General features: G+C 60.6%; 1 protein-coding gene across 5 annotated transcripts; it reads left to right on the top strand.

Annotated features, from left to right (window-relative positions):
• The first annotated feature begins 1,058 nt into the window (after positions 1-1,058).
• Positions 1,059-18,932, top strand: LOC120394824 (bromodomain-containing protein 2-like). 5 transcript variants are annotated; one of them, XM_039518975.1, is made up of 12 exons: positions 1,059-1,192; positions 9,954-10,254; positions 11,362-11,499; positions 11,593-11,734; positions 12,020-12,234; positions 12,614-12,985; positions 13,465-13,593; positions 13,713-13,958; positions 14,539-14,765; positions 16,682-16,992; positions 17,537-17,659; positions 18,000-18,932. In XM_039518975.1, the coding sequence occupies exons 2-12, from the start codon at positions 9,982-9,984 to the stop codon at positions 18,128-18,130; spliced, it is 2,307 nt and encodes a 768-aa protein (XP_039374909.1). In that variant the 5' UTR covers positions 1,059-1,192; positions 9,954-9,981; the 3' UTR covers positions 18,131-18,932. The 5 variants fall into 5 exon arrangements, with proteins under 5 accessions (XP_039374909.1, XP_039374908.1, XP_039374907.1 ...); XM_039518973.1 differs by lacking the exon at positions 1,059-1,192 and adding an exon at positions 6,033-6,261; XM_039518977.1 differs by lacking the exon at positions 1,059-1,192 and adding an exon at positions 10,778-10,874 and having other exon boundaries at positions 9,968-10,095.
• The last annotated feature ends 1,366 nt before the right edge of the window (positions 18,933-20,298 follow it).

Genomic DNA, 20,298 nt, shown 5'->3' with positions numbered 1-20,298 from the left:
CAAACATTATCTACCAAAATACCTCTAAGGGTTGAATTTGGGTCATTTATCCTGCAGGATGCTTAACCCTTTCTGGCCATGCGTCACACCATGTTTAACTCGAAGCACTGGAATCATTGCACTGACTACTTGTGAGAGTAAAATCAGGCACTTGCTTAAGTGTTAGCAGGACTAGGACCATTTAAAATGCCTTCTAAAGTTTGCCTGCCACCACTTCATGCATTATTCTTCTTGCTTTGCATGTGCTGAATGTCCAACTCCATAGCCTCTGTGCTTTCACTATTAATTAGTGTGCACATGGAAATTCTGCAATGTATTTTCCTGCTGTGCACTTTTCAATTGTATAGCGCAGAATGGTGCATGCCCGCTGCACTACTTTACGGCGCACTGTTGCGAGCAGCGTGGGGTTATTTCTATGGGCAGCCTGCCAGGTCGCAGTGTGGTTCTGTGCCGCACGCTGCACGCCGGTATTGCACAGCGGGACACGCTCGCTCCCTGCAGGGCTGTCCCATTGCACGCTGCAGGTTGCATGCACTCCCTTGGGCGCTGCCCAGTTCCCCCTGCGTGGTTGATGCAATTCCCGTGCAGTGACAAAGGCGCCTTGCGGCGGCCCCGGCCGCCCCACGGACACTGCACCCTGTCTGCACTGCAGTCACGTGCACGATACGCTGCACGCGCCCCAGGCGCTGCAGAGCCGCCGCCCCTCCCCCGCCCGCAGCAGCACGCGGCCGGCCCCGCCCAGCCCTGGAGGAGGTGGGCGGGGGTCGGAGCTGCAGCGAGAGCCCAACGCGCATGCGCCCCCTCCCCGCGCATGCGCCCTGGGCTCCTTGTGCCGCCGCCATGCTGACATTAACCCAAAGCAGGAGCCCGGGGGGCCCTGGTGGGAAGGCCCCCCCCCCCGCGCGCGCCCCGGTTCTCGGGCCCGGCTGGCGCGCGCCTCCCCGGCGGCTTTCCCGGCTCCGAGCGGGGGATCGGCCCCCGGGAGGGGGAAGGGCGCGTTGGAGCGTCACGTGACGGCGGCAGCCAATCAGCGCGGCGGTGACGTAGGCGGAGGCTCCTCCGCCCCGGGATGCGCTGGGCCCCCGCCCGGGCGGGGCGCCGCGGGGATCGCGGCCGGGCTCCGCCGGGGGCGAGGAGATGGGACCCCCGCGCCCCGGGACGGGGCTTTGCCGCCCGCCCGGCAGCCCATCCGGTGAGTGCTTCGTGCGCCTTTAAGGGCGGGGGCGAACCACGTGGGGTGCGGAGCTGTCAATCAACCGCGTGCCCGCCCTGCGCTGGTCCTCCGCCAATCGGGGCCGAGCATGGCGGTGACTGACGGGCGCAGAGGGCCTCGCGCCGATCGATGCGTCACGTGGTCTGCGGGGGGGGGGCACCATTGTGTGGGGCGAACCGGGGGGGGGGGTGGTGAGGCGCTGTAACGAACAGTCTAGCGGGGTAATTAGCAAAAATTAGCATATGGCTTAATAATTTGGGGAAGCTGGGGTGGGGTGAGGACAGGCCCTTGGGGGCTGGGGATTCCTGGGGCCAGGGGCCAGGCATGACGGGGGCCTGGGGTCACTGGGGGCAGGGGCAGTGAGAGCCTGGGGTGAGGCCGGGCAGGGCAGGGGGTGGGGAGAGATCCTCGGGGTCACTGGGGGGAAGGGGCAGAGAGATCCTGGGGAGAGGCCGGGCCGGGCAGGGGGTGGGGAGAGATCCCTGGAGTGCGGGTCACTGGGGAGAAGGGGCAGTGAGAGCCTGGGGTGCGCCCGGGCAGGGCAGAGGGGTGGGGAGAGATCCCTGGGGTGGTGGTCACTTGGGAGAAGGGGCAGTGAGAGCCTGGGTGGGGCGGGTCCGGGCAAAGAGATTGTGGGGGGGGAGATCCCTGGAGTGTGGGTCACTGGGGAGAAGGGGCAGTGAGAGCCTGGGGTGAGGCCGGGCAGGGCAGGGGGTGGGGAGAGATCCCTCGGGGGGGGTCACTGGGGAGAAGGGGCAGTGAGAGCCTGGGTTGGGGCTGGGCAGGGCATAGAGATTGTGTGTGGGGGGGAGATCCCTGGAGTGCGGGTCACTGGGGAGAAGGAGGCAGAGAGAGCTTGGTGTGGGGCTGGTCAGGGTGGGGGCTGGGGAGGGGACTGAGGGATCCCTGGAGTGGGGGTCACTGGGGAGAGCCTGGGTTGAGGCTTGTCAGGGCATAGAGATTGGGGGTGGCGGGGGGAGAGATCCTTGCAGGGAGCACTATGGGGAAGGAGGGAAGTGAGTGCCAGGGTTAGTCAGGGTGAGGAGGGCTGAGGGGGGCTGAAGGAGCTGGGGTGGGGATTGCTATGGGGAAGGGGGGTAATGGGAGGAATCCCTGGAGTGGGGGGTCACTCAGAGTAGGGGGAATCCTTGTGGGTGAGGTGAATAGGGGTGTCCCCGTCGCTCAAGGGTACTGTGGGATGGGGGTTCTCTTGGCTTGGGACCCGGGTTTCACCCGGGGTAGGGGCAGCACAGTTACCAGAGGGGGGCTGGTTTCACCTTGGCCCAGGGTCTGTTGGTGACCTTGGGCAAAGAGGGTATTTGCCCCTTGAATAAGCAGCCATGTGGATGACCCAGACAGGGGGATTTGCTGTGAGTGAGAGGCGGGCGGAGAGCTGGTGCCAACCATAAAAGATACTTAAAACCAAATATCAGTACAAAGCAACAGTATGAAATCACTGGGTTGAATGTAAACCAGGAAAAATGAGGTTCAAATCTGCCTGGGCCTTCCCAGCTCTTCACTCCCTGCAAAGTAAGGGGGGGTGTTTAGAGGGGATAGTAATGGGGTTAAACACCCCCAAATCCCTAGGATCATCCCCCCCAAATCCACGTCTATCCCTGCAGGAGTGATCACTGCAGTTAAGATGGCAAAGCAGTTTCCAGTATAATATATCTAACTTATTTCCTGGTGCGAATCATGCAGCAGCCTGCGAGAAGCAGTGAAAATGCTGTGTCACGGCTGTAGGAGGGAGCGGGCCCTGCACCAGGGGGTGGGACCGCCTAGCACAAAGACCTGGTGACTTCAGGGGCTGAAATGACTCATGTGCCTCGCTCTCCGCCTCGTGTTACCACCCTGGCGGGGCAGCGCCTGATCCTTTCAGGGGGTTATTAGGGCATCGGGCCTGGGATCTGCACTAACGCGACTAGGGCTTTCCATGTAAAATGGCCGCTGCAGACAGACCTGAAAGGTGGGATCCACCTCTCCACCATGTGTGGCACTAACCCCCCGTTCTGAGATCACTGATCCCCCACGCCACCACCTTCCCTTCTGGGGGGTCAGCCCTGGACCGAGGCGTGAACGGGGAATTTCCATCTCACTGGATCAGGGAGGATGAAATGTGGAGAGATGAGGAGGGGCGGGGATGGACGGGCAGAGAAGAGGGAGGGATCCCACGCCCGCCCGCAGGAAAAGGGGGGTGAAAAACCACCAGATGCCCCCTCAAGTTACCCCATAATCATTCCCCTTTCCCCGCCCTCCAGAGAGCTTTCGGGAGGAGATTTGCTGCCTATATTAAAGGGGAGGCGGAGGGAGGGGGAGCTGCCAGGATGGCGGCTGCCTGCACCTTGGAGACAGCCTGACAACAGAGGAGAGAGAGAGAGAGAGAAAGAAACGTGTTTCTAGGCTGAAACCCTTTGGTTCCATCCATTCCTTTGTGCTTTGGGAGAAGCCCTGGTCACTTACCTTTGCTAGTCACTTGGGGGTAAAGGGGGGCTCAGAGTAGCACCCGTGTTAGTCTGTATCCGCAAAAAAACCAGGAGTACTTGTGGCACCTTAGAGACTAACACATTTATTTGGGGGGATGACTCTAGAAACCCCACATCTGCCCCCTCTGTGGGGACCTTTAACCGTTTTGGGGAGCCAAGCCCGCTCCCTAACGGGGTTCCGTGTCCCTATGCTAAGCTGGTCCCATGGTGTGAAAGGTGCTGGAGCAATGAGTGGGGGTCATTGTGTGTGTGGGTGGGTGGAATGGCACCGTTAGCATCCACGCTGTGGGGGGCTCAGCTCAGAAGGGGTGTCGGGTGTGGAGACAGGAATTCCTGTGGGGTTTCTGGTTGTGCTCTGTGGTACACGGGAACGGTGGTGGTGTCTGTGCTCGGGGTTGTAGGTGAGGGTTGGCGTGAGTGCTGAGGGGGGAGGGGAGGTGGTAGTGCCACAGGGGGATTGGAGTGGTTTTCTGACAGTATTTTTGGTGACGTCCGTGTTTTATTGGAGTTTGGGGGGTGAGGTGGGATTGGGGGGGACGGTGCTGTTGACATCTGTGCTGATGGGGAGGGTGCAGGGGGTTGGCATGAGAGCAGGCGGGGGGGGAGATGGTAGCATTGTGGGGGCATAGGGATGTTTCTGGCGGGATTTCAGGTACCCCACGTTTGGGGTACGGCTGGGATGGGGGGGATGGTGCTGTTGACGTGCTCTGAGGGGGCTGGAGAGGGGTTGGTATGAGAGCAGGTGGAGGGAGGGAGCTGTTAGCATTGTGGGGGGCATAGGGGGATGCATTTCTGGTGGGATTTCGGGTACCCCCATGTCTGGGGTACGGCTGGGACGGGGGGGACGGTGCTGTTGACGTGCTCTGAGGGGGGGCTGGAGTGGGGTTGGCGCGAGAGCAGGCGGGGGAGGGAGATGTTAGCATTGTGGGGGGCATAGGGATGTTTCTGGCGGGATTTCGGGGACCCCCCATGTCTGGGGTACGGCTGGGGAGGGGACGGTGCTGTTAGGGTCTGAGCAGAGGCTGGACTGAGCGCCAGGAGCTGGCACAAGTGCCAGGTTAGTTGGGGGGCACCGGCAGGTTGGCGGGGGCCTTTCCCCGTCCCTCGCGGCGAGGGGCCCTCGGGATGTCTGGGCCGGGGCTGGGGTGCGTTCGGGGGCACGTTTGTGACAGGAGTTTCGGAGCGGTTCGCGGTGTATGTGGGGCGGCGCAGGGGCCGGCTGAAGGGAGCAGCCGCTTTATTGTCCGCCCTCTTCCCCGCTGCAGCTCAAAATGGCGCTTCCCTCCTCTCCCCCTCCCCCGCGGGGAGCAGCACAACAACAGCCAACTGCCAGTTCCAACGGTCGCCCCGCCCCCACGTGACTCGGCAGCCAGTTAGCCAACAACGAATGGCAGCGCTGGCCAATGGCAGCGCGCGCCGCCTAGGCCGGCAGCTCGAGCGCCTGACGAGGGGGCGGGGAAGAGCAGAAATGTGACTGATGGTTATGGAGGCCCATCAGAACGCGGCGTCTGGCAAGCTTCCGCCCAATGAGCCGGCGAAGGGGCGAGCCCGGATGGCGGGGTGATGTCACAACTGTTGCCACCCAATCAGAGGCAAGCCGCTGTCTATATAAGGCTGACCGGGGACAGGCCGAGAGGCGCCATTTCGCTGAAGAGGAGGAAGGAACTGGTTGAAGTCTGGTCCGTGAAGGGGGCGGACTCAATCCGGATCCATCCTCCGCCAGGCAGCCCCCAACCCCCGCCTCCACACCACCGACGGGCTCGCAGGACCTCTCCGGCTTCCGTAGAGACCCCTGCCTGCGGCCTCGAGGGCCCTCGCAGAACGCCCCATCCCCCTGGCAGCCAAGATGGAGCCGGGCCAGTGATCTCCGTACAATCCAGTGCCATCCGCCTCCCTGACGGGGACCATCCTTCCGGGGACCGGCCTCCACGGGCAGAGGGGGCGTCGGGGGACCCAACGAGCCCTATATTGACCGGAGCCCGCCAGGATTTGGAGCCCGCCGGGGGCTCCGAAGAGGGGCCCCCCCACCCTGCACCCCCCTCCCTTCAGCCGCCGCCATTTTCTTCGCTTCCATTCATGTAAACCCGGTGAATGGTGCTGGGGTCCCCGCCCCCCTCGCTGGTGCCGCTCGCCTCGCTGGAGACATCGGCCCCGCGGCTGTGCATGGGCCCGGCACCCGGCCGCTGCTCGCCTGAGCCCCTGCGTCTGGTTCTAGCCGCTGGGGGGTGGGGCGGGGGGGCCAGGCTTGTCCCCCTCCCCAGCGCCTTCCCCCCCTCCCCAGCGCCTTCCCCCCCCCCCGCCGTGTGACGGGAGCGCTGGGGGGAGCCGCCGCCGCCCGCCCGCCTGTCCTCCTCCGTCGGTGATGCTCAGCAGCGGGCCGCCCTGCCCCCAGCGGCGCGGGAACAGCATGTGTCACTAGGGCTCCTCTTCCCCGCCCCTGCCCCCGCACCCTGGCAAAGTGGGGGGCTCAGCCGAGGACCCAGGATCTGGAGGAGGAGGAGGAGGAGGGAGACCCTGGAAAGCAGCCGCTGCAGGCATGTTGCAGAATGTGAATCCCCACAACAAGTAGGTGCCTGGCTCTCTGCCGGGGGGCTGGGCTCGGCCCCGGTTTGCCTGGGGGGCGGGGGGCGGGGTATGCCATGGGGGGGGCATTGCTGGGCGATATGGCGGCAGTGGGTTGGGGTGCCTTGGATGCGCTGCTGTTACATGGGGCCTGCTGCGGGGTGTTATATGCAAAGCCATTTTGCATTGCTGTCATTAGTGGGGGGGCTGGTGGGGTCACCTCAGTGACCCCTTGTCCTGTGTTAGAGGACTTGGAGTTATTGACACCCTCACTTTCCGTTCCTGGGGGACATGGGGGGCCTGTGGGTCAGCATTCCTTTCTAAGCGCTGCTGTGCTAGGGTTTGATCCTGTTATATGGTACCCAGGGGCCTGGCACCCTGTGTTTCTGCAATGCACAGTTAATTGGGGGTGCTAGCCCCACTTACCAGTGTGCACCTTGCCTGCTAAGGACACTGCATGCGGCTCGGCCCTCTGTGAGCTGAGGGGTGAAAACATCATCTACTACTTGCTTTCTGATGTTAATTGGGGGTGCCAGACACTGCCAATGTATTTGTGGAGTGGGGTTTTTTGAAACCATGCATTAAATGGGGGTGCGCTGCCTCTGCGGTTCCTGTATTCTGTAGGGGGTTTATGCATTTGATGGCTTGGGTTTATTTACACAGAATCAGTTTCTATCATGCTAAAATATGGGCATCCCCCAAAAGGAAGAGCAACTCTTGGCTGTCCTGGCAGGTGTTTTGGGTGCCTTTTGTGAGACGATGCTGGGTCTGCACTTGCCACGTGTTGGCGTGTGTGCATGGGAACTCTGAGACCTGCCACTGCTATTTCTTAGCTGTGCTGTCACTGCAGTTGTGCCTTGCAGCAGGGTCATTGGAGTGGGGTCAGGGCTTGGGAGGGGTGAGTTTTCTGTGCAGTCATGCATGTGGCAAAGGGAGGAGGGCTGCAGTGAGGGTGAGTCAGGCACATGTCAGCCCTGTGTGCGTGGCCAGTTTGCCAGCTTGCCCCTGGCCTGCTCCCACCACTCTTCACTAGCCGTGCCCCTCTGGGAGAGAAGGGAGGTTGCTCCTAGTCCCTGGAGGTAGAAAGATTGGATTCATAGGTTCATGTTAAGGCAAGAAGAAGGGGTCATTAGGAACATTTCTGATTTGTACAACATAGAGGATTCTACTCGGTGATCCCTGCTTCCAGCCCCCTTGTTATCAGGAGTGGCTGAGAGGGGACAGGTGTGAGGTCAGCCCTTTGGGATTGCTTACAACCTCAGCCTGTCTCCAGACTCCCCAAGGGGACGGCCTGGGCTGGACCGGACACTGAACCCAACCCAAACAGAAGCAATAAGCTTCTCAGGTGTGGACTAGATCTGCCAAGTGGCTTTTCAACCCTGCTCCAGTGACCCCCTGGTCCATTGCTGAGTAAGGGGCTCCCAGCTCTCCTCAGGCAGAGGGTGTGGAGCAGGATGGTCGGCTCTGGGGTGGTGCAGCACTGGAACAGATGGACCCCTCTGTGCCACACTGTCCCCTGGCTGGGAAAGGGGAAGTGACCCCTGCCCTGTCCTCCTGGGAATTACTCCTGGCTAATCAGAGGCACTGTGGTTCCTGTCCCTTTATCCTTGGCATCTGAGTGTGTCCACACAGCCTGGGGACTCCCCCCCCCCACAGGGCCTCCTGCCCATGACAGATGAGCTGACATGTCAGCGCAGGGCATTCTGACAGGGATCCCACTCTGGCATCTGGCCCCCCAGGGAAGGCAGGAATTGTCAGAGCTAGTCCCCTGGCAAAGACCGCTTGCCCTGGAGTTGAGTAGTAGTTGCTTATGGAGGGGTGAAGTGGTGATTTTGCTAGGAGTCTCCCAAGTGTTAGGGAAACAACACAACATCTAACACCTCTCTCCTCTTGATAGCATGAGGCCTTGGTGCTGCTCCTGACTCCCCGGGGCCAGCCCTCCACCTTTTATCAGCCTGTCCACCGGTCCTGTCTGGAGACACAGCATGGGGGAGGGGGATCTCAGTATCCCAAGATTACGCCTTGACTTCTGGCTGGCTGCCAGGGATAGGAAACCCAGGTTCCCCACTGGGTGGAGCCAGGGTGACCCCCCCCCCCCATTCCTTGTTAAGCAGGATGCAAGCTCTGAACTGGGATTGTAACACTGGTTTGGTTCCCCTGGTTTTTGCAGGGCTGTGATTAGAGGCCCTATAGCAACCTGGTGACACAGTCCCAGGCCCTGCCAGTGCCTTGCTGTGTGTGCCTCTAAGGAGAGCGGTGGGGATGTCGGGTTCCTTCGAGTTTGGCCCTGGGGATGCTGTTCCCCTGAGTGTATTCATTGACCGGCTCTGGTTACTATGCACAGCACAGCTCTGTACAGAAGCTCCCCGACTTACGCATAAGTTGAAGTTTGCGCAAGTCGGGAATGTATCTCTGACAATTACGCGCCAAAAAGAGCTTACGGAACATTTTCCGTAAGTCGGGTTTGCATAACCCGGGGAGTGTCTGTATAGCACAGGTGATTTGGTTCACTGGAGATGGGGTTCTCCACAAAAATTACTAAACAAGCCCAGGAGGGAGGATCTGAGCCTGCTGGGGCAGCTGCCCACAGTGGGGAGGTCAAAGCCAAAGGCCCAAGAGCTTCATCTCTGGGGGGTTCTGTAACCTGAGCTCTGTTGTCCAGGGCTGAAGCAGAAGCCTGAGCCCTGGGCGGTGAGGCTTGGGCTTAGCCCCGGCCCCAGGCAGTCTAACGTGGGCCCTGGCAACCCATCGCTGCATTTATAGAGCAGTGGTGAAATGTACCAGCCTGGGATACACAGGAGGTCAGACTGGCCTTAAAGTAGATTCCATGCTAGATTGCTGAGCTGCAGGAGACCTCCATGTGGTGTGACTTCTGCTTGTGCTACCTGTGCCTCATGGGCGTCCCCATCTCCTGTCCCTTCCACATCCTGCTGGAGAGCCCTGCCCTGTGCCATTGGGACTTTGGGCAGTGACTTCTAGGGAACACTCCTGTCCAGAAGGCACAGAAATAGATGAGGCTTTTCATGGAGCTAATCTGCCGTCCTTTGTTTCCAGACATAACCTGGATGTGTGCCAGAACCTTGGCTCTGCAGCCCTGAATCTCTCTGGTGCTTGCGGTGTGGTTTCGTAGCTATGACACACTAGTGTTGTGTGGGGTGTTGGTGTTCCACAGCAAGATCTCTGGGGTCTGGCCCTTAGGAGAGGCCCTTGGTTCGTGCTCCCATAGAAACAGTTGGGAATGCCACCCTAGGCTAGCGGCAACTGGCTAGAGTTCATGGCCTCTCCCTGGGCATGCGTGTGGCTGAGAATTCACCCATGTCCCAGAGACAGATTGCCTTAGTACACTTCCCTCTCTGCCTTTCGCTTGGTATTGGATGGATGTTTTCGGAGAAGCAGCACAATCTTCCCAGCACTAATTGTGCCCTAGGAGGGGTATAAATAGCACAGGCGCCTCTCAGCTTTGCTTCAGGAATGGTTTTTTGGGGAGACTTTTCAGAAGAGCTCCTTCCCGGACCCAAGAGTAGCTGTCGCCAGCAGGCACAGAGTTCTTTCCCTCCACCTGAGGTGTCCTGCCCCTGTGGTGTCTGCAGGCCCTGTTGCTCTGTGTTGCTGTGTGCTGGTGGCCCAGGGCCAGATGGCATGAGCTTCTTAGTCCTAGTTACACCCTTTTAATGGTGTCTTTGCTCCCATTTCAGGATTTTGGGGGAGGGCAGTACTGGGCTCATGGGCCTGGCGACGGAGTCGACCCCAGGCAAGCGGATCCGCAAGCCGTCACTGCTCTACGAGGGTTTCGAGAGCCCCACCATGGCGTCGGTGCCAGCCCTGCACCTGCCTCAGGTGAACCCTCCACCACCGGAGGTGTCCAACCCCAAAAAGCCAGGCAGGGTCACCAACCAACTGCAGTATCTCCACAAGGTGGTGATGAAGGCCCTGTGGAAACATCAGTTCGCCTGGCCCTTCCGCCAGCCTGTCGATGCTGTCAAGCTGGGCCTGCCGGTAATGAGCCCTGTGGGCTGGGCATGGGAGTGACTGAGGCCCAGAGGGTGGGAGGGGTGTGTGTGTGTGTGTGTCTGTCTGTCCCCCGGTTGATCCTTACTGGCTTGGAGAGTGTGTGCCTTTCCAGGGGTGTTTGGAGGATGCGTCAGTCAAATATTGCTTCACCAAGTGGCCTAACCTAAAGTATCCCCCCAACCCCCCAGCCTGACAGTCCCAGGGACAGCACTGTCCCATCCTGGGGTCTGTGCCGCAAAGATGCAGCTGCAGGTGCCTGGGCTGTGCCATCCCCAACTCCTCCTTCCCGACCTGTGGTGGTCTCTCAGCTGGTTCCATGCTGTCCCAGAGCTGAGGGTCTCCAGGTCCCTGTAGATCCGGCCTGCTTGGCTTGTCCTGGGAGCTTCCCCAAACCAGCCTCCCCACCCTGCTGCTCCCTACAAAGGTGGGGATAAGGTGAGGCAGACCCTTTACAGGTAACCCGGACACTTCCCCACCTAATCTCTTGTGCCCTGAATGCGTTTTGCAGATTCCCATCCATGAATTTGTAGAAGACATCACGTGACCCCAATATTAAACGCCAGCCCCCCGTGCACCTGTGGCGCTCAAGGATTTAAAGCCCGGAGGTAAATTCCACGTAGGTTTGCTCTTTCCTTAGCTTTAGTCTCCCAGCCCTGTCGCACCCCACTTGGGACTGGAGTCGTCCAGGTTGTTGGGTCACTGGGACCGCAGCCATTCATGGTCACCAGCTGTCCCAGTAGCTTAGGCTTCTCCGCTCCAGGGTGCGCAGGGGTCCCCGTCCCTGAGTTGTATGCGAGGCTGAATCCAGCGTTGACTGGAACACTGCAGGCACCCTAGGAAGTGTCCCTGAGTGGATACAACCCCTGTCCTTTGCCAGGTGACTTGAGTGTAGAAACCGGAATGAGATGTGTGTGCATGAGTGACATTACACAGCTCCTGCGTCCGTGAGCTCCTCTTGGGTATTTCTGGACTGAGATGCCAGCACCCTCCCTTGATCGTGTGCCTCTGGGGCGCGGGTGTGACTGGGATCCTTGTTGTAGGGCTCCCGCCTTGTGACTGACCACCTGGCCCCTTGTGCTCTTCTGCCGGCAGGATTATCACAAGATCATCAAGCAGCCCATGGACATGGGGACCATCAAGCGGCGTCTGGAGAACAGCTATTACTGGGGGGCGGCGGAGTGCATGCAGGACTTCAACACCATGTTCACCAACTGTTACATCTACAACAAGGTGAGAGCCGGCCGGCCGGCCCTCCCTGCAGTGCTCTTCTCCTTGGGCCCCTCCCCTGCCCCCTCTAATCCCTCCCTCTGCCTTGGCCTGCAGCCCACCGATGACATTGTGCTGATGGCCCAGACCCTGGAGAAGATTTTCCTGCAGAAAGTGGCTCAGATGCCTGCAGAGGAGCAGGAGATTGTCATCACCGTGGCCAAGAACAGTCACAAGAAGGGGGCTTCCCGGGCGGCAGGTACGTGCGCTCTGTGACGGGAGACTAGCCAGAGTTTGCTCTGGAGGGGTGGGGGCAGTAGGCAGCAGCTCTGGTGTGGGGGCAAGCAGATCCCAGACATGGAGGAATGAATGTCCCCCTGAAAGGGTGGTCTGGAAATGGGGGGGGGGGGGTGTAGTGGTTAGAGATGGGTGGGCTGGGAGCCAGGACTCCTCGGTTCCATGGTCAGCTGTGACATTGGGCCTTGTGTGGTGGTGACTATATTCCCAGGTGCTGGTGCTAACTGGTGCTTGCGTATTCCCCCAGCTCTCCTGGCAGGAGCAGTCACTGCAGCTCACCAAGTGCCCGCAGTCTCCTCGGTCTCGCACGCCTCGCTCTACACCCCAAGCGCTGAGATCCCCACCACTGTGCTCAGTATCCCCCACCCCTCGGTGATCTCGGCACCGCTTCTCAAATCACTGCACTCCGCCGCCTGCCAGCCAGTGCTGGCTGTGCCCGCTCCCACGCAGCCCGTGGCCAAGGTAGGCACCCACCTGTCTGGCGTGGGGCTGGGGGTGGTCGAGTGAACAGCTTGTGAGACTGGCAGGGGGGTTGGTGGGGCAGGGGGGTTTGGCTGGGTTGAACCATCTGCATTCTGTCCTGCTGTGGAGGGGGTGGTGTTTGCAGACCTGGAGGGAGGTGCTGCGGTTGGCCACATGTCGGAGGGTGTCAGAAAATACTTGGCTGTGGGGGTGCTGTTCGCATTGGGCTGCAGGACGGTGGGGTTTCTGCAGTTGTCCCGTGTGGGACAGGTGCTGGGTGGTTTGGGGTTTCAGTTGGTTCTGTATGGGCATGAAATTGGGTGGGGGAGGGGGGGTGTTGCTCAGCGCACTGCTCATGTTCTCTGCCCCTGCCCCACAGAAGAAGGGTGTGAAGCGAAAAGCGGACACCACCACCCCCACCACCACAGCCATCATCGCCACCAGCGGGGAGTCGTCCCCGTCGGCCACCCTTCTGGAGCCCAAAGCGGCCAAGATCCCCACCCGGCGGGAGAGCGGGCGCCCCATCAAGCCCCCCAAGAAGGACCTGCCCGACTCGCAGCAGCACCAGACCTCCAAGAAGGGCAAGCTGTCCGAGCAGCTCAAGTATTGCAACGGCATCCTCAAGGACCTGGTGTCCAAGAAGCACGCGGCCTACGCCTGGCCCTTCTACAAGCCCGTCGACGCCTCGGCCCTGGGGCTGCACGACTACCACGAGATCATCAAGTGCCCCATGGACCTCAGCACCGTCAAGGTGCGGCTGGGGGCTCTGCAGGGAGGGAGGGGAAGGGTGCTGGGGAACATCCGGGTGTGCCCCGGAGTCTTCCTCTGGGGACTGGGGGAGAGCTTAGTACCAAGGCATCCCTGAAGTGCAGCCCGTGACCTGGCCCTGGGAAGGGGGCATCCCAGAAACCTCCGTGCCGTCCAGGTGTGAGCTGAGGCCTTCCTGGTGCGGGTCTACAGGAGACAGGTCCCCCACTGGGGAGCCTGCCAGATCGCCCTGTGGAAAGTGTCCTGTGGCAGCCTGAGACCCTGCCCCTCCTCGCAGGCGGTGGGGGCTGTCCTGCCCCCAGCAGAGTCTGGCAGGCTCTGGCCAGTGGTAACTGCCTGATGGGCTGTTCTGAGCCCCCTTGCTGCAGCCCAGTCTGGGGAGAACCTCGGGGGTGGGGGGCCTGTGCCCCTTCCCTGGTGCAGCCACCCCCGCTCACCCTGTGTTCTCTGCCTGTGGTGCAGCGGAAGATGGAGAACCGGGATTACCACGACGCGCAGGAATTTGCTGCCGACGTCCGGTTAATGTTCTCCAACTGCTACAAGTACAACCCGCCCGACCACGACGTCGTGGCCATGGCTCGCAAGCTGCAGGTGAGTGGGGCAGCGGGGCCAGGTGGCACTTCCCCTCCCCCCGCCCCCACCCCAGGACTCAGCACGCCTTTGTCTCCCCACTGCACCCGCTAACCCTGGCCTCCCTCGCCCTCCCGCAGGACGTGTTCGAGTTCAGCTATGCCAAGATGCCGGATGAGCCCCTGGACACCAACCCACCATCGGCCGGGCTGTCTGGAGCCCTCTCCAAATCCTCCTCCGAGGAGTCGTCCAGCGACGACGAGGATGAGGACGAAGATGAGGATGAGGACGACGAGGAGAGCAGCAGCGAGAGTTCGTCGGAGAGCGAGGAGAGCTCCGACTCGGAGGAGGAGCGCGCCAACCGGCTGGCGGAGCTGCAGGAGCAGGTGAGGCCGTCGACCCTGACCATACGGGTGTGGAGGCTGCGCCTTCTCTTTTGGGGGGGGGGGGGGCGGCAGTGCTTGGCTGGGTCCCTCCACTCAGCATTTAGCTCCTCCGTGGGGTGCTGTCTCCCTGCCTCCCTCTGCCCCTAGTGGTGTCTTCCTCCCTGTCTCTCTCTTTCCATCTCCCCTCCTGGCCACAGGCAGGGCGCTATCTTCCCTGGGTTCCCTGGCTGTGTCCTGGCCCCCTTGCACGGGAGCCCTGTCTCTGGGCTAGTGCTGAGCTCCCTTCCTCTGCTCCTTGTCGTCCCTCTCCAGCTGCAGCTGGTGAGAATTCATGGATCTCTGGGTCCCCTCTCGCTGGTGTGTCTCTCTCCCCCCAGCTGTGGCAGTGCATGAGCAGCTGGCTGCCCTGTGCAGGGTTCGGCTTCGCAGCCCCCTCGTCTCTGGGTCCCCTCTCACTGGTGTCTCTCTCCCCCCAGCTGTGGGCAGTGCATGAGCAGCTGGCTGCCCTGTGCAGGGTTCGGCTTCGCAGCCCCCTCGTGTCTCTGGGTCCCCTCTCACTGGTGTGTGTCTCTCCCCCCAGCTGCGGGCAGTGCATGAGCAGCTGGCCGCCCTGTCGCAGGGCCCGGTCTCCAAGCCCAAAAAGAAGCGGGAGAGGAAGGAGAAGAAAAGGAAGAAGAAATCGGAGAAGCACAAGGGCCGGGGAGGCGATGAGGAGGCGCGGGCACGCCAGGCCCAGCTGAAGAAGGCCAAGAAGGCAGGGGGCAGCAGTGGAGGGACCAGCGGGAGCAGCAGCAGCAGCATCACCAAGTGAGCAGGGTGGGGATATGTGGAGGTGGCAGGGCAGCCCGTGCCCCAACCAGCTGGGGAGTGGCGAGGGCAGCTGCGTGATGACTCTTTCCCCGGCGGATCGACCATGGCGATGACCTTGTGTGAACAAGCCAAAGCCTGTCTGACGGCTGCCTGCCGCCGACTCCCTTGGCTGGGTGGGGGTACAGGGCTTAGCTGCTCCTGGCACAGCGTGGGTCTGACATCCAGTGGGCAGCTCCTGGGGTCCCCGCACTGTGGCTACAGGGGCTTCCAGGGTCCCCAGGAGCACCTCCGTGTGTGAGCACCTCTCCCCTTCCACGTGAATCCCCGTCTCAGCAGCTTCAGCTTCCTGACGGGTGTGTCTGACGGGGTGTGAGCAAAGGGTCTTGCTCACCTCTCCGCTTCCACCTGCGCTCCCAGCCCCACATGAGTTCCACAGCAGAGGCCTTGGGTGGTGGGCTGGCTCCTGCGATACCCACAGGAGGTGGATTTGTGGCCATCACGGTGGATTGATTTCAGTCAAGAAGCAGAAAATCTGGGTTGAAATCCTGTTTTGCCCTTGTATTTAGTTCTTTTCCTACAGAGGGTCATTCTTGTTAGTTGAGAACCATTAAAACATGTTGATTTGCAAAAAAGCTAAGAGGGTGTTGGGAATCATTAAGAACGAGATAATCAGACAAATATATTGCTGCTATATAAATCCATGGGACGTCCACACCTTGAATCCTGCGTGCAGATGTGGTCACCCCCCATCTCAAACAAGATCTGTTGGGATTGGAAAAGGTTCAGAAAAGGGCAACAGAAATGACTAGGGGTAGGGAACAGCTGCCGTATGAGGAGAGATTAATAAGACTGGGACTTTTCAGCTTGGAAAAGAGACTGCGAAGGGGGGATATGCTAGAGGTCTATAAAATCATGACTGGTGTGAAGAAAATAAATAAGGAAGTGTTATTTACTCCTCCTAACACAAGAACTAGGGGTCACCAAATGAAATGAATAGGCAGCTGATTTAAAACAAATAAAAGGAAGTATTTTTTTTTGCACAACACACAGTCAACCTGTGGAACTCCTTGCCAGAGGCTGTTGTGAAGGCCAAGAGTATAAATGGGTTCAGAAAAGAACTAGATAAGTTCCTGGAGGATAGGTCTATCCATGGCTATTAGCCAGGCTGGGCAGGGATGGTGTCTGTAGCCTCTGTTTGCCAGAAGCTAGGGATGGGACACTTGATGATTCCCTGTTCTGTTCATTCCCTCTGGAGCACCTGGTACTGGCCGCTGTCGGCAGACAGGACACTGGGCTAGATGAACGTCTGGTCTGACCCAGTGTGGCCGTTCCTATGTTATGTAACTGAATATAAGCTTTATGCTAAACTTGGTGATACTTTTTGCAGTTCACGAAGAAACAGTAGATTTCTACATTTTTATTTAAGCCATTATATTGCGTGTTTTATTGTGCAAAGAAATTGGGAATGATGCATTTATTTACTAGATTGGTTGTGATCTATTTTGATGGAAATTGGAATGCAGTTTAAAAAGGCACATGTTTTTGGACTGATTTTTAATTCAGTAAAATGACCTCAAATGTCTTGGAAATGTAAAAGAAAAGAAGCTTATCAAAAACTTTGTGTTTACAACTGATTTGGTGAACAAGTTAGTGAACTGAGCTGGTTGTTTCTGGTCACCGTGTCCTTCAAGCCTTCGGAACCAGTAGATCTGATTCTCTCACACCTACGTTCTCCTCAGAGATTGGAAAAGGATAAACAAGCTTTGTCCTGCTTTTTCAGTTCCCGCTTAGGTTCTTTTTGATTTCCACTCTGGCCATGTGGGTGGCAGGGCTGGCTCTGTGGCACACAGTGGCCCAGAAGAGGGATATCTGGCCATGATTGACATTTCCTTCCCCCCCCCCCCCCCCCCCAGGAATTCCAGTAAGGTGTCGAAGGCGGCGCTGCCGGCACCCCCCGTGCTCTACGACTCGGAAGAGGAGGAGGAGAGCAAGCCCATGACCTACGACGAGAAGCGCCAGCTCAGCCTGGACATCAACAAGCTGCCGGGGGAGAAGCTGGGGCGGGTGGTGCACATCATCCAGTCGCGGGAGCCCTCGCTGCGCGACTCCAACCCCGAGGAGATCGAGATCGACTTCGAGACCCTCAAGCCCTCCACCCTGCGGGAGCTGGAGCGCTACGTGCTGTCCTGCCTGCGCAAGAAGCCGCGCAAGCCCTACAGCGAGAGTGAGTGGGGGGGTGGTCCCAGGCTGGGCTCTGGCCTAGGATGTGGGAGCCCTGCGTTCAGTTCCTGTTCCCTGCCAAAGACCCCCCATCCAGAGCCTCGTGGTGCTGACATGAGAGAGGCCCTGCCCTGCTGCCGGGGGGTAAAGACGTGGTCGAGAAAGAGTGGAGGGAGATGAAGTTGTTAGGGTGGGGAAATCAGGGAGCTTAGGGGGTTGGGTGCCTCCCAGTGAGAGCATGGGGGGATGTTCTGGGGTTAGCGTGAGGGGGATGCCTGGGAGCCTTGCAGTGAGTTAGCCAGGGGGGAAGGGAAGATCTCAGCAGTGACCCCCCGTCCTGCCTGTACACAACCCCGTCTGCCTTACGAGGGATGGGGGGAGCCTTGGGGAGCAGTGCGCTCTGCCCCTGCGCACACTGTACAGAGATGGGGTGGGGCTGAGTGCAGGGGTGGGCTTGTCTGCTCCCCAGGCGGGGTGGGCATAGGGGGGCTCAGGGAGGCAGCCAGCCGCCGGGAGCTCTCTGAGCACGTCTGTCCTGCCCGCTGCAGCCATGAAGAAGCCGGTGGGGAAGACGAAGGAGGAGCTGGCGCTGGAGAAGAAACGGGAGCTGGAGAAGCGGCTGCAGGACGTGAGCGGCCAGCTCAACTCCACCAAGAAGCCCCCCAAGAAGGGTGAGTGCTGGGCAGGGGGCGGGAGGTCCCTGCCTTCCCTCTGGGGGCGTCAGCGTTGGGGTCCGCGAGGCAGGAATTCGGAGCGGGGTGAGGGGGAATGATTCCAGCTCTGCTGGTGCCCTCACTCCCGACCTGCAGCCGCGGCTAGCCTAGCCCTGCCCCCCAGCTCTGCCAGTGCCCCTCACTCCCGACCTGCAGCCCCTGCTAGCCCAGCCCTGCCCCCCAGCTCTGCCAGTGCCCCTCACTCCCGACCTGCACCCCCCCGCCAGCCCAGCCCGGCTCCCAGCGCAGGATAAAGTGCGTGTTCTGTTTGCTGACCGGCTCCCTTGTTCCCCTGCAGCCAACGAGAAGCCGGAGTCTGCCCAGCAGGTGCCCGTGTCGCGGCTCAGCGCCAGCAGCTCCAGCTCCGACTCCAGCAGCAGCAGCTCCAGCTCCTCGTCCTCGGACACCAGCGACTCGGATTCCGGCTAGAGCGGTGGCGGCGATGGCAGTGGGCGGGCGGCATCGTGGCCGGGTGGAAGCGTGGGCAGGTTCAGAAGAGGCTCTGCGGGACCGGACCCCATGTGAACCGGACTGAGCAGCTCCACCCGGCGGGCAGCACCCCCAAGGCGGGGGAGGGTGCCAGTGACTGCCCCCTCACGGACATGGGCACTGCCCCAGTGTTTACAGTTCGGAGGCCCCTGGGGGTTGTCGGCGCAGAGGCACCTGCCGGGCACAGCCTGTGCAGGCCCCGGCGCGACCCCAGCCAGGTTTTACCGTTTGGTTTGGTTTGGTTCTGACGCATGGGAGCTTTTCCCAGCGCAGAGTTTGGGTTTTAAAGGGTTTGGAAGTCTCCACGCTTGGATTTGCTCTTGGGGCTGGAGGTTTGGGGGGGCCTGGCCGGACAGACGGAAGCCGCAAGCCCCTCACGTGCTCTGGGCTGCATCGCTGGCCCCCCATCTCACGTCCCACCGGCGGCCTCGTCCCCTTCTCCGGGGAGGGTTTATTTATTTGAGCAGCGGTTGGGCCGCGAGGCCCTGCAGAGACGGGTGTCGCCCGCCCGGCTCCAGGACTGCAGTGTACAGAGCCCGCGGGGGCACGGCCCGGGCAGCATGCTCCTTACTGGGGGGGCAGGGAGGGGAGGGGGGCTGTTTTTTATGTTGACTGTACAATTGTTTTCTACTCCTTCCTTTTCCCTCCCCGTCCCCTGCCCGCCCCGTCAGACCCCGAGGGCGGGCTCAGCTGTTCTGACCTTTCCAGCCTGGAACATGTAAATAAAGAAAATATTATTGGAGCTCCTGTTCTCTCTGCAGGTCTCTGCCCAGGCCTCGTTCCTCGGTGCCCGCTGGGCCTGGGAACATGGTCACCCGGCCCCTGGCAGGCGTGGGATGGAGTCCTAGACACCCCCACTTGCTGAGATGGAACCCCGGAGTCCTGAATCACTGACCCCGTCCCCCTCCAGCTCCTGTAGAGGGAGCTGGGACTAGCCCCGGGCTCTGCGGTGCCCCCTGGAGACTCCCCTGGAAACAGCTGCACACACAGCCCGCTCCCCAAGACCCCACTGGAAACAGCCCTCCCAGCTCTAGCGCCCTGCGATGGCTGAGCTGTGAGCCCTCGGGCTGGAATGGGGTGAGGGGGGAGCTGGGAACGGGGCCAGCCAGAAATGCTGGGGGCTGGGACCCCCCTGCAGTGTTGGGGTCTCCCAGCACATCCCATCTCTTCCCAGCTGCCTCGCCCCTGGCATGGGGCGGTGTGCAAGGGGGTTCTCTGGCCAGGGATGGAGGTGGGGGCTCTAGCCCCCACTTTGGCTTCAGAGCTGGTGCTGCCACATCCCCCTCCTGAGGCTTACAGCCTGGGGCAGTGGTGCCAGGGGGGAGCCCCAGACCTGCCCCTCCCAGCACCCCCCACAGGGCAGGTTCTTCCCCTCCGCAACATGAGGACAATGAACCCCAGGAACAGCTTCCGAGGGGGTGGGTGGAGGCTCCAGCCTGCCAGGGTTAAATCAGGCTGGGGCAGTTTCCTGAGAGCTCTGCTGGGGCCCAGCCAGGATTGGGTCAGGGGTGTGCTGGGGGGGGAGAGGGGGGGACCCCTGGATCAGGTTCCCTAGGGAGGTGGTGGAATCTCCTTCCTTAGAGGCTTTTAAGGTCAGGCTTGACGAAGCCCTGGCTGGGATGATTTAGTTGGGAATTGGTCCTGCTTTGAGCAGGAGGTTGGATTAGGTACCTCCTGGGGTCCCTTCCAACCCGATAGTCTGTGATTCTGTGTCTGCGCTGACACGTGCCTGGGGGCAGCACTGCCCCATAGACACGCCCTGGGGGTGGGTTCTGCCATTGCTGAACACCTTGGGTGGGCAGGAGCCAGGTGGCTGGAGAACTCGTCTGTTGGCCCTGTGCCGACTCTGCTGGGCTCAGGCCGGCTGAGCTGCGTCACCCTGGAGAGGGGATTTTAGCTCCGTGGCCCCACGTTTTCGGTCCAGCCCCAGCCCAGCTCGGTGCAGGCTCCTTTGCCACCAGCGCCAGGATTCCAAGGGCGGAGGGCTCCGGCTGGCGGAGCTGGTCACTCAGAGAATTTGGTGCTGGCCTGGCCTGGCAGCAGCACCCGAGGGGAGGAAAGTTGCCATAACTAAGAACAGTCGCGGGGTGTCAGCTAACTTTTTTTTT

This window comes from Mauremys reevesii, unplaced genomic scaffold (genome assembly GCF_016161935.1).
Source record: "Mauremys reevesii isolate NIE-2019 unplaced genomic scaffold, ASM1616193v1 Contig8, whole genome shotgun sequence".
Taxonomy (NCBI): Eukaryota; Metazoa; Chordata; order Testudines; family Geoemydidae; genus Mauremys; species Mauremys reevesii.
Note: the sequence above shows the minus strand (reverse complement) of the source record. Positions and strands in the feature narration are given on the sequence as shown.